The sequence below is a fragment of the Nelumbo lutea genome, chromosome 5 (assembly GCF_056320005.1).
Source record: "Nelumbo lutea isolate HS-2025 chromosome 5, American lotus-T2T, whole genome shotgun sequence".
In the NCBI taxonomy this organism is placed as follows: domain Eukaryota; kingdom Viridiplantae; phylum Streptophyta; class Magnoliopsida; order Proteales; family Nelumbonaceae; genus Nelumbo; species Nelumbo lutea.
In genome coordinates, this window is record NC_142688.1 from 73279372 (window position 1) to 73293182 (window position 13811).

Sequence of the window (13811 nt, forward strand, 5' to 3'; positions counted from 1 at the left end):
GCCGATTGGGCTGGGAGTGTTGATGACAAAAGGTCTACCTCTGGATATTGTGCTCTTGTGGGAGGTAACCTGGTTTCTTGGCGGAGTAAGAAACAAAGTGTTGTCTCTCGATCTAGTGTTGAAGCTGAGTACAGGTCAATGGTTAATGGAGTGGCTGAAATTCTTTGGCTGAGATCACTACTTGAGGAGTTGGGTGTTGAGTATGAGAAGCCCCTGATGCTGTATTGTGATAATCAAGCGGCTATTAATATAGCATACAACACAGTACAGCATGACAGGACTAAACATATTGAAGTTAATCGACACTTTGTACGAGAGAGGGTCTCATCACAAGAAGTATGTCTCCCATACATCACCTCCAATATGTAACTGGCAGATATCCTCACTAAAGCTATATCACGGAAGAAGCTAGAGGCAGATCTATCCAAGTTGGGAATGATAAACATTTATTCCCAACTTGAGGGGGAGTGTAGAGAACACTGATGTGGGCCCCACAGCTACGGTTCCACTGTGTTCGTAGGGTAGAAGATGTTCTAGTCTGCCTAGGGTTAGCTATTGGTCATTTAGTTGTTCCAGTTGTTATTTATTTCAGTCTTTGTTTTACTCTATTTGTTATGTAAAGACTAAGGGCAGATCTGTCCTTTCCATGTAACGAGCATAACCTATAAATATTAATTAAAGTGGCGGCGGCAGAATATTAAGCTTCTGCTCCTCCTTTCAACCCTTGTGTTCTACTGCTTCTCCTCCCTCTTTCTCTTCTCTCATCTTTCTTTCTTCTTATCTTCGATCCTGAGATTCATTAGGGTTCAAGACTGATAACAGTCCTGAACTTCTAGTTTTATCATTAGTTTTCTTAGTGCCACTTTTCTTCCCCATGGAGTAATTATTCATTGCAGCCAAAGCAACTTGTTGCTCCCCCTCAGCTGTAACCATCACACTTCGCTTGCTTTCTTCCGATTGAACAAGGGAGTATACATCATGAACCGATGACAACTCTTTGCTTCCTAGGATCTGAACCCTCAACGGTTCATATGCAGGGTTCAGTCCCAACAAGAAGGCAAACACACGTTGCTGAGAGACCAGCTTCCTATAGGCCTTAGCATCATCATCATGTTTCCACTCTATAGCCTGATAATGATCCAATTCTTTCCATATGGAGTTAAGGGTTGAATAATATGAAGACAAACTACGGTTTCCTCGTTTACAGGTTGAAGATTCAGCTTGTAACTGGTAAACTTTGGCATAATGCCTTTGCTCAGAATAGGTAGTTTTGGCCTGTTCCCAGATCTCACTAGTGGTGTCTGCCCACATAAAGTTCTTCTTCACATCAGGTTCCATGCGAGGAGCCAAGACATCACCATGCTATTTTCTTGGTCCCACCTATCATGTTCAGCTGTCTCACCCTTGGGTTCTTTCACCCTTCCATTTCTTTAACCAGCTTTACCCCTTGCCGTTACATAGAGTTTTACGCTTTTAGCCCACTCCAGGTAGTTCAGACCATTTAAAGGGGTAATTGGCATGGGAAACATCATGTTTTCACCTCCCATACCAGCTGTGCTGCGGGTCGTTGTAACCCCCGATGAAGTTGATTCATAATTTGCCATAGGACACTGCTGAAAACAGTCCAAACATCACACAACTACACAACAGCAACAAGTAGAACAACAACCCTCATGGAATTTACTTCTAGGATGTGAGGAAGAGAACAAGACACTGCTGAAATCAACTCTGAGATGGTTCAGTCGTTAAATCAGCCCGGTAATTAGTCCAACACAGCCAAGGCAAACATTACTATCAGTCCGACTGCAGCTCATATAGTCTAACAGTCCAGCATCCAAACAAATATATAGAACCAAGGAATAATCCCTTCACACCATTGGCCAAAAAAGACAAAAACAAGAACACACCTGTCTAGCACTTGTACGAAAGTGCCAACCTGAAATCGACTTCACAACATCGAACAGAGAAGGAAGAGAGTCTCTATCAGCATCGCCCATCTCCGACTAGGGTTTCCTTTATATTATGACCAAGGAAAAAACTACAGGAGGTGCCACTATAATCTGCTAGGGTTTCTCCGTCTTCCACGTCCAAGAATTTAAAGAAGGAAGAAAAGGCGAAGCAGGTTCAAAACAGGAGGGATCGAAGGTCTTTTACAGCCCAGAAAACCTAGCTCTGATACCATGTAATCATTCATGGAGAGTGGGAGACGAGAGAGAGAAGAAAAGGGAGATACGATTGAGAGGAAAAGAATCACTACTGGCTGCCGCCAGTTCTCTATTTATATTAACTTAATAAAAAGAATAGAAATTATAAGTATGCCCCTGGCGGCACACCCTAGAACCAAACTAATAAGAAAAAAAGAAAAGTAACTAACTGACAGTATCTTAAGAAGTCAGCCTACTAACAACAACTACAAAGTAACAATTAAATAAGCCTTATAACAACTTATTTAATGAAATCTTGTACTGAAGTGTTCGATATTTTTCTCTCTTTTTATGCTGAAATCCAGAATCAATTTGGTATTTCCAATAAATATTTTCATTCTGACAATGCGAAAGAATATTTTCAATGGTTGTTTCGTATATTTTTTGAAGCCGACATCTACTTGATACTGCTTGGGCACTTTTAATTCATATGTCGGTCCCGAAAAAATATTGGAGTGATGCTGTCTTCACCTCTTGCTTCCTCATTAATTGTATGCCATTTGCAATGTTACATGGGTCTTCTCCTTTCTCTATTGTCTTTCCTTCTCAATCTCTGTTCCCTTTGCTCCCACATGTCTTTGGTTGTGTCTGCTTTGTTCGTTGTCTGGGTCCCAGTTTGGATAAGTTGGATGCTACCCCTCTTTTGGTCTAGAGTTCTTCCAAAACAAATGCCTTTGCCTTTATCTTCAGAACTCTTCTCCATCTTTGTGCTGGTGTGAACTCCATCTCTGAACCTTAGGAACACCTAATTTTCTGTTTGTGGATAGCTGGGAGTTGTACCTTTACGTAAATGCAGGTGCAGATTACTAGCAGCACTATCGATGTAAATTTAGCATGGAGAGAGATAAAGCACACTTAGTAGCCAAAGGGTACACACTGATCTACGGTGTTGATTATACCAATACTTTTTCGCATGTAGCTAAATGGGTTCAGCCCATGTGCTTATTTCTCTAGCTGTACACTTTGATTGACTGTTGTTTCAGTTGGACATTAAGAACGCATTTCTCCATTGTGACCTAGAAGAAGAAGTGTATATGGAGCAACCTCTAGGGTATGTTGCTTAAGGGAGGAAGGAAATGTTTGTCTGTTGAAGAAAGCAATTTATGGGTTGCAACAATCTCCAAGGGCCTGGTTTGGGAGATTTAGTAGTGTAGTACAACAATTTGGGATGACACGATGTAGGGCTGATCTCTTCGTGTTCAGTAGAAATACTACCTGAGCGTGGCATTGAAGAACTCAAACAGTTCCTACAAAGTCAATTCTAGACTAAGGACTTGGGACACTTAGTAGAAATGTTTGGACAACATGTTTTGATATAAAGACTATAAAAGAAAGAAGAAAAGAAAGAGAAGAAAAGGTTTCAGCTAAGAAAGAGAGAGATTAAATATAGAAGAGAATGGGAGAAGCTTAGAATTATGTCCAGCCGTCCCTTTCATTAGCTTATATACTCATAAATAAAGGAGAGTATAAAGACAAGTATTCCCTTAGTAAGTCAGCTACTTGTGAGAACTTAAAAACACTCTTAACTTAAAACATAATCTAATGGGCCTAAGGCCCAATAAGTCCCTAACTATGCTATGTAAATACGAACATGTTATATTAGCCGAAAATTCAACACTCCCCTTCAAGTTGGGAATAAATGTCACACATTCCCAACTTGTGTAGGTCATGTTCCAGCTTGTTTCTTGTAACTCCTTTTGTAAGAACATCAACAATCTACAAGTTAGATGCAACATATGGCAAACAAATTTCTCCGGATGTCACCCTTTCTCTTATAAAGTGTCTATCCACTTCTATATGCTTCGTCCTATCATTCTGAATTGGGTTGTGGGCAATGTTAATTGCTGCTTGATTGTCACAATATAGCTTCATAGGTTTTTCGGCCTCAATTTCAATCTCCCCTAACAAGGAAGCAATCTAGAGGAGCTCTGAAACATTGTGTGCCATGGCTCTGTATTCAGATTTTGCACTTGACCTTGCCACAACTGTCTCTTTCTTACTCTTCCATGAAACTAAATTAGCATCTGTGTAAGCCTCTAACTTCAACTGTCCATGGTCAGCAAACAATACACCTCTACCTAGGTGTCCCTTCAAATAGGAAAATATTCTGTCAATAGCCTCTCAATGCTGAACTCGTGGGGCATGCATGTATTGACTCACCATACTCACCGCATAAGAGATGTATGGTCGCATCATACATAAGTATAGCAACCGCCCCACTAACCTTTGATATCTTCCAACATCCTTCACTAGTTCACCCTCTGAAGCATTTATCCTATGGTTCAGGTAATAGGTGTATCAACTGCCTTTGCCCCAAGCTTTCTTGTCTCTTGTAGTAGATCTAGAACATATTTCCTCTGTGAGATGAAGATCCCATGCTTGGACCTTGCCACTTCAATGCCCAAAAAGTACTTCAGCTCCCCAAGATCCTTAAACTCAAACTCTTTGTATAGATTCTTCTTTAGGGTATCAATCTCACTCAAATCATTTCTTGTAACTACAATGTCATCTACATACACTATCAAAGCTGACACTAGTGACCCCCTCCTCTTCACAAAAAGAGTATGATCAAATTGAGTTCGAGTATAGCCAAATACAACCAGTGCACTTCTAAACCTGTCAAACCAAGCTCTGGGTGATTGTTTTAAATCATATATTGACTTCTTCAACCTGCATACCTTTCCTTTTTCCACATTATTGTAGAAGCCAGTTGGAAGGTCCATATACCTCTTCCTGCAAGTCCCCATTGAGAAAGACATTGTAGAATCCGAACTGAACTCATCTTTGCCATTGGTGCAAAAGTTTCCAAGTGATCTATGCCATAAGCTTGAGTATACCCTTTTGCAACTAGCCTCGCCTTGTACCTTTCTATATTCCCATCGGCCTTGTAGTTCACTGTATAAATCCATATTCATCCAACAGTCTCCTTTCCATCAGGCAAATCCATAATGACGTCTGATTTTTAATCAATGCTTTCATTTCCTCCTATATAGTTGTCTTCCACTCAGGTTTGGAGAGAGCCTCACTGACACTCCTGGGTATAGACATAGAGTCAAGGGAGGAAAGGAAGGCCCGGTAGGATGGGGATAATCCATTGTAGGAAAGATAATGAGGTGCAATGAGCAGTACACTTCCTCTTCCCTTTTCTGAGGGCAATAGGGAGATCAAGGTCATTTGCAATGGCGTTAGGAGCAGGGATAGTAGTATCAATAGGAACTCAGCCATCAGGGGGAACAAGAGGCATACTTGGGTTCTGTGTTAATCGAACCTGGAATCTTCGATGAGTCGATAGGGAGTGATGTGGGTTCCTCTATTGTGCAAAGTGGGTGAGATAGGTAGGTTAGACACTGGAGTAGACGAAGGAGATGGAACAAGAAGTGGTATAGGTTGCTCACTTCCTTCTCCAAAACACTCCCCCCTGAGAAGAACCCCCTGAGAAAAAAGGTGTGGACTCAAAAAAGGTGACATCCATAGTGACATACCAACACCCGAAGATTGGATCATAACAACAATACCCCTTCTGATTTCTTGCATACCCAAGAAAGACACACTTCTTCACCTTAGGATCCAGCTTTGAGTGGTGAGGAGCAAGAACATGGACAAAGTATACACATCCAAACACCCTTAGAGGAATATGGAATGTCTCCCCCTTAGGAAAAAGAAGGCTGAATGGAGTGTTATATCCAAAAACACGAGAACACACCCAATTAATCAAGTAAGCTACAGTAAGAACTCAGCACCCAAAAAACAAACTGGAACTGTGGAGCTCAACATCATGCTTCTTGCTACTTCCACAATATGTCTGTTCTTCCTTTCTACTACACCATTTTGTTGTGGAGTGTATGTACAACCGCTCTGATGGATAACTCCATGCTCCAATAGGTATGATGACAAGTTTTTTTCGAACTATTCCCTGGCATTGTCTAATCTAAACACTTTCACTCGTGCCCCAAGCTGTATCAACACCATCTGATGGAATTGTTGAACCAAAGACGGTACCTCATCACGGGATATACTGGAGGTAGTTTGGTTTCCAAAGTTCAGAAGGCCTCTATTTTGATTGGGAAATAGAGGAATTTGTGGAGCTTCAGCCAAAATTGCATCCAGTCAAGATGTAAGCGGAGAGAAGAGATTCAAGATAGTGGAAGGAAGCTAACAGAGGTGTTTCACACTGTTAAATAATTTTACAAGGCTTTCATGAAGAACCAAGTTGAAAGATCTGAGGTAAAAGGACTTTGGGGAAATCCTTTTCGACCGAGTGTTGAAGCTTTTGCTTGGTTGGTGGCATTGAATAGTATATTCACTCTGGATCATATTCAGCATAGAGGCATCCAACTAGCTAATAGATGCTATTTATGCAAAGCATCTAAAGAAAATGTAGTTCATCTCTGTTTCAACTGCTGCTACTCAAAGTTTATTTGCGAAATTTTCTTTGGTTTATTCAAGTGGGGGCTCTTTACTCCTCGATCTCCCACTTACTGCCCGAGATAGAACTCAAGCCACAACACTTTTTGGAAGAAGGATTATGGTCTGGATTTTTATTTTAATAGAATTTGAAGGAGTATCAAAAGAAGATTTTAGAGATGGCTTTTGGTCTACATTGGAGTTCGATTGAAGTTTTCTTGTCCTGCGTCATGTTTTTTTATTTGTTTTTTTTCTTTGACATATGCACTAGAAAGTCTAGAATATTTGGGGTGATAAGCTCATCACCTATCCTATTGTACTTTATTTTCTTATTTATAAATTTTCTTTTCTTATTTATTACCAAAAAATATATTTAAAAAAATGATTATTACTGATCCAAAAAAAAAAAAAAAAACAACAATTGCATTTCCACAAGGAATAAAGATGCCACATCCAGATACATTTATTTGTTAATTTTATTACTTAGTTCCTAATGTGTAATGGAGCTTGCTTAGAATATAGGCAATATCACTATCTGTGGCAGAGCTAACAAACTTTCTTATTTTCATTTAGATCATCTTCAGCTTGCTTTTTCTGATGCTTCAACTGACCATGAAATTTTTGGTTTCTAACTACTTTTGGTCATTCCAGGTTAAGGTTGATCCTGCACAACCTGCACTATTAACTTGGCAACGAAAAGTAAATAGTCAGGCAAATGTTCTATCAGAATTCAACTTAACCATTCAAGAAATAATTCATCTGGTACATCTACAACTTTTTATGGCAGTTTTTCTTGTTTCTGTTCAACTTGTTCTTGCATGTAGGCCTTTGTGAAGTATAGTTGATTGACTGTGAGGGAAGCCATTATAGATAAATGATTCCGTATCTGTTTTTCTAAGTAGAGTTTTGTAGTATATGCTACATATTATGTTTCTGTTCTTGAAACTAGTCTATGACGTTAGGCATTCTTGAGAGTTGTCTTATTACATTCTATTGAGCTATAACAGAGGTATTATTGGGATTTTTTGTATTTTTGGATTAATGTGGTATTTCTTACTTCGTATGGGCATTTATGTTCTTTTTATGCCCTCCCATAATGAATGAAATATTGATTGGGAGCTCATGTTAGATACATGTCTAAATCCTAATCTATCCTCCCATTCTTCTTTTCTTTTATTTCTACAAATCTAGGCACATGATCTTTCTACCAACAACCTGGTATCAAAGCATCACCTTGATGATCTGAGAGCCTCTTTTTCATCACCAATTTCCTACTATTCACACTTTGTACAAATGTAGTCTGCAGTCCCTCTATTGTGACAATAAGGCAGTCATAAATATTGTAGCAAATCCTGTCCCCCACGATAAAATGAAACACATCAAAGTTGAAAAGCACTTTATAAGGGAGAAGCTCGAGAAGGGTCGTGTACTCTGATATTCTTACAAAAGGACTTCACTATTTGAGGCACAATGAACTATGTGACAAGTTGGGCATGATTGACATGTACAACCTAACAGTTCAACTTGAGGGGGAACGTTGTATTTTTCTAGTAAGTGCCACAGGGGTGCCACAGAGGCACTATTGTAATTTTATTTTATATTGGCTGTTTCCCTACTATAAATGAAGCTTTAGGTGCTGCCAACCTAGATTTTTGGGCACTCCAATCTTTCTCTCATCCTTTTCTCTCTTCCTCTCCACCTTCTCTCTTGTTCTCATTATTTCTCATTGAATAATAAAGGTTATTATTGGTTTAATATTTTTCTGGGAAAATGGTAGAAAATTAGATTTTCGTTCAGATAGCCCTAGATCTTGATTGGACTGGTTTTCCTTGGTGAGGATTTCTTCATTTGATCTGTAGCATATTTCTTTTTTCTTTTTTTTTGGTTCAATAATGGACTTATTTGGAGCAGTAGATAACTTTAGGAATTTTTTCCTTCCATGTTAACCACCACCCAATCATTGTTTTTCCTTGAATTTTGTAATCAGTCCTAGGATTGGTCTGGTAGAGTTTGGAGTGTTTCCTAGTTGGAGAGAGTCCTTTTTGTTGGACTTTTTAGTTTCCCAGTGTCATACCTCTCTTGAGAAGGCCTTTTGAAGTTTTGTAAAAGAATGAATATTTACAATATGTTTGTGTCTCAACTCATACTTACGGATTCCTAGATCTGAAAAATGTATGGCTTATGATCCAGACAAGCTAGGGGTTAAATCTGAACTAAGAAGTTCTAAGTTGTAATAGTAATAAGGCTAGCCGAGGCTAGCTCTCCTAGTGGGTGAATGATCTATGATGTACAAATTCTGTTTCCATTATGTTAATAATTTTTTTTTTCTGTAAAAGTTAAAGTATTGTATTAAGTATTAAACCAAAAAGAAGAAACAACTCTTTTCCCATACACAAAAAGGAATTGCATCTTGAATGCCCCATTGCAATCCATAACCCCTGTTCAGCATTTACAAATTCCTGTTAGCAAGATATTAACGAGAATAGTGCTTTGTTGAATGGGCCGATTTGTGTTTAGTTTATTTTCTTTTAAATTAAGAAGTTGTTGGGCCTTGGGCCCATTAGTTTTTATTTTTAAAAGAGTTGTAACTATTTAGTTTGAGTAGCCACCCTACTAAGGGCATCTTTGTAATATCTCATATTTAAGTTAAATATAAATAGAATGAGGGGCTGTCGGCTAGGGTTATGATACACAATCCTAGTTGACCTTCTCATTTTCTTCCTCTTTCTCTTCCTAATGCTGAAATCACAACTTTCCCCTCTTCCTTTCACAAGAAGCTTGACCGAATCAGCAGATAGTGGTTTCTACTTGGTATCAGAGCAGGTTGAAGGTTCTGGTAGTGATTCTCTCATGCAGCCCTAGATCGGCCGACTGCATGGAGATTTAAGAGGCTGATCGAAGCTCTCAGGTAAGCCCAATTTTTGGATTTTCTTGATGGATCTGTATGCCCTGTAGCTGGTCTAGGGTTTCTCATCAAAATCAGGAAAAATTGGAGAAAGGGGAAGAGTCTTGTTTTTATTGGACTCTTCAATTTTGACCTAGGTAGTGGCGCCCTATTTTTTTAGGGTTCCTTAGAGTTTTTTTATAAGGGGTGATTTAAGTCCCACGTGGTTTGGAGGCTCCTAGAGAGGGCAGTTGCTTTTTCTCTCTCTTCTCCCATCCCATAGAAAAGGAATCTTTCATGGGAAGAAAGTCTAGGACACCAAAGGAGTGCTGTTGGTTCTAAAAGGTGTTTTGTTTGTTCTTGCTGCATTTTCTCTTTGTTTCTATACCCTTTTGAAGAAGCATGGAGGGACACAGAGTTGAATATAAGCCCGGGAATGAAATGAAACCTGTAGGAGGAGGTGCTGGAGACCCCTTCGGAGCTGGGACCATTACTACAGTTAGGTTGGATGGTACAAACTACTTGGAATGGTCCCAATCTGCAAAGATGGCCATTGGGGCTCGTGGAAAATTGGGGTATATTACCGGTGAAGAGGTGAAACCTGAAACTGGCAACTCTCGGTGGGTGCAAGAAAATTATATGGTAATGACATGGTTGTGTAATTCCATGTTGCCACATATAAGTAAAAATTTTTTATGGGCAAATACTGCGAAGGAGATATGGGATGGGGTTGTAGAAACCTATTCACAAAGGGAGAATGTTGCTAGGGCTTATCAATTGAGGAATCAGATTATTGCTACAAGGCAGGGAGATAGATCTGTCGCAGCCTATTTTTCAGTCCTTAGGACCCTGTGGCAGGAGATCGACCATCTAGAGAATTTTGCTTGGGAAACCACCAAGGATGCAACTACCTATCAAAGACACTTAGAGATGTATAGGGTGTTCGAATTCCTTGCTGGCCTTAACCCTGAGTATGACATTGCACGACGACATCTTCTTTCCAGGGACAGTGTCACTCTCTCCCAAGCATATGCCTTTGTGTCAGGAGAGGAGTGCAAGAGGGATGTAATGATGAAGAATCTCATTTCTGATCAGTCCACTATGGTAAGTGCTGTGAAATCTAAACAGAATGACAATGAAAACAAGAAGGAAGACAAAAGGGACTTGGTCTGTGACTACTGTAAGAAGCCTAAGCATAAAATAGAAACTTGTTGGAAGCTTCACCCACATCTTGTGCCGACCAGATTGAAGAATAAGAAAGGAAATGCGCACATGGCAGTTACTGGTGACACTCCGGCCCCCCTACTACAGCTGCTTTGGAGTCCATTGCATCTGCTGCAATAAGGGCCGAGCTGTATTTTGCAGGATCTGGATTCAAAGAGGATGATTGGGAGTGGTCGTGAAGTGAATGGAATCTACCTCCTGGATGCTTTCACTCTTCACCAAAGTAATCATGTTTGCAGGGGCAGCGAGTCAAAATCTATGGATCAGATTATGCTTTGGCATAATCGTCTGGGTCATTTGTCTTTTTCTTCTTTGAGTTCTTTGTTTCCAAAACTGTTTGAGTCTGTGAGTCTGTCAAGTTTGAAGTGTGAAGGTTGTGAACTTGGAAAGCATTGTAGACACTCTTTTAAACCTAGTAATAAAAGATGTTCTTCTCCTTTTGATGTTATTCATTCGCATGTGTGGGGCCCTTATCATGTTCCCTCTATGGGCGGCTATCGCTATTTTATCCTATTTGTGGATGATTTCTCTCGGTTTTCCTGGATTTACCTGATGAAATCCCACGATGAAGTACCATCCTTGGTAAGGCAATGCCACCAGATGGTACTAGCACAGTTTGGAACGAGAATAAAGATGTTCAGATCTGACAATGCTAGGGAATATTTTGAGAGACATTTTGCCTCATATCTGTTGGAGTATGGTGTTGTCCATCAGAGTAGTTGCTCCTACAGTCTACAGCAGAATGGTGTTGCGGAGAGGAAGAACAGACACATTGTTGAGACAGCAAGAAGCATGATGATCACAGCTACAGTTCCGATTCGTTTTTGGGGTGATGCAGTTCTCACGGCAGTATATCTGATTAACAGGGTGCCTTCTCGTATACTTGGATTCAGTACTCCGTTCAACTTTCTTTTTCCTCAGGGGGAGATGTTTCATATTCCTCTAAGGGTGTTTGGGTGTGTCTGCTTTGCACATATCCTTGGTCCTTACCGTTCAAAGTTTGATCCCAAGGCAAAGAAATGTGTCTTCCTTGGATATGCAGAGAATCAGAAAGGGAACCGCTGCTATGATCCAGTCTCTGGGAACCGGTATGTTACTATGGACATTACCTTTTTTGAATCTACGTGCTTCTTCTCAAGGAATCCTTCTCAGGGGGAGTGTTTTGGGGAAGTAAGTCAGCAATCTATCCCTCTCCTAGTTCCAGTCCCTGTGTCTACTTCTGTGCTTGACCACCACCTGATATCACCTACCTTGCCACCTCCTTTGCGTTCTGTCTCACAGCATTACTCATGGCAGAGACTTCATAAGGCGGTCGATTCCACTACAACAAAACTCACACTACTTCTTGCCTTCACACTTTCTAGTCCTTTGAATTTCCTATTTATAGATAACCACGAATGCAGTTTTTTTGATCTTCCTTAACACCTCCTGCTCATATGTACTCCTATTTTCAAGAACCCAAGCATTCCTCTCCTCCCATAGCACCAGACCACAGACAGAAGAACCAAACCTCACACAATTCCATTATGTTAAAAAATTGATAGTTCAAAGAAAGGTTCTGCCTCTTACCTTTCATCTTACTTTGGGCGGCTACCCATCACTTCATTTTCTTAATTTCATTACTTTTTTGTCCTCCCTCTAGGTGGTACACCAATACATTTGAGCCCTGTTTACTCCCTTTCATATTCCAGTCCTATTGTGCTTAAACCAACCAATAATATTCGTTGAATCTCTTTTTACTATGAGATCAGTGTAGCTAAGAGCCTTTGTCCATGTAATAGTGCCATTATCTCTGCCTCTATAGAGTTCCCTTAGACAATAGGACCAGAGTAATATTTAATACATGTCCTTTGTGAATACCCTCCCTTGGATTTTTCATGCTACACCCATCAAAATTTAGCTTTATGTGGTTCAAAGGTGGTAGGCAACAAAAGCATAATATTTTGTTGCTTGATGAGGTTGACAAGTAATGTGCTGCCACCCCCTAATTATATCATCCACAGTGAAAGACTCAAATAGATTTGTCGCTTTTATCCAGTTGACAAACAAAAGTTAAAACTAAGGTTTAGAAGAGAGAAACCAAGAAGAAGAGATGTGGCGAGAGGTGTGTTCTTGTTACTATTCACACCCTCAAAAGATCTTTATACTTTGAAAATAGTAAATTACAAGGAAGCCTCTACTTGGGTGCCCAAATACAAAAAGAGTACAAGGAAGAGAAAAAGGTCCAGAAACACCCATGTCTAAGCAATCTCAACACTCCCCCTCAAGCTGAGCATATATGTCAATCATGCCCAGCTTGTCAAGGTTCTTAGAAAACTTTGGATGGTGGACACCTTTAGTAAGGCAATCAACTAGTTGGTCTTCCAATCTTACAAAAGGAAGGCAAATCTCTCTACTAGCAACCTTTTCTCTAATGGAGTGTCTATCCACCTCAATATGCTTTGTACGATTATGTTGGACAGGATTGTGGGCAATATTTATGGCTGCTTGATAATTACAATATAGTTTCATTGGGATATCTGCTTGGATGCCGATTTCAGTTAATAAGGTCTTCAACCAGAGTAGTGCAGATACTCCATGAGCCATTGCCCTGTACTCTACCTCAGTAGTAGAACGAGCAACCACAAATTGTTTCTTACTTCTCCATGAAACCACATTGCCTCCCGCTAAGGCACAATAACGAGATGTAGATCTTCTATCATCAATGGACCCTGCCCAATCAACGTCTATGTAAGCCTCAATCTTTAGATGGTTGTGATTGGAATACAACATCCCTTTACCAGGGCATCCTTTGAGGTAGGCTAAAATTCTATTAACTGTCTGCATATGAGGTGCCTTGGGTTCATGCATATATTGAACTAACCACTCCAATAACATAGGATATGTCAGGTCTAGTCAAGCAGAGATACAGAAGGCTGCCTACCAATCTTTGATATGTTCCCCTGTCTGGAAGAACTTCTCCTTCAGTGGAACTCAACTTGTGGTTAGGATCAATTGGAGTTTCTGCAGTCTTACACCCTAATTTCCCAATTTCATGAAGCAAATCAAGTACATACTTCCTTTGTGACCGAAAAATTCCCTTCTTGGATCTTGCA

General features: G+C 40.0%; 1 protein-coding gene across 6 annotated transcripts in view; it reads left to right on the top strand.

Moving 5' to 3' along the window:
• Window positions 1-13811, top strand: part of LOC148852903 (uncharacterized) — a 115529-nt gene that overhangs the window by 20456 nt on the left and 81262 nt on the right. For all 6 annotated transcript variants that reach the window (XM_088945401.1, XM_088945398.1, XM_088945399.1 and 3 more), the window contains exon 3: window positions 7260-7370. In XM_088945401.1, coding sequence (XP_088801527.1) covers window positions 7260-7370 — 111 coding nt within the window. The remainder of the gene's footprint in view (window positions 1-7259; window positions 7371-13811) is intronic.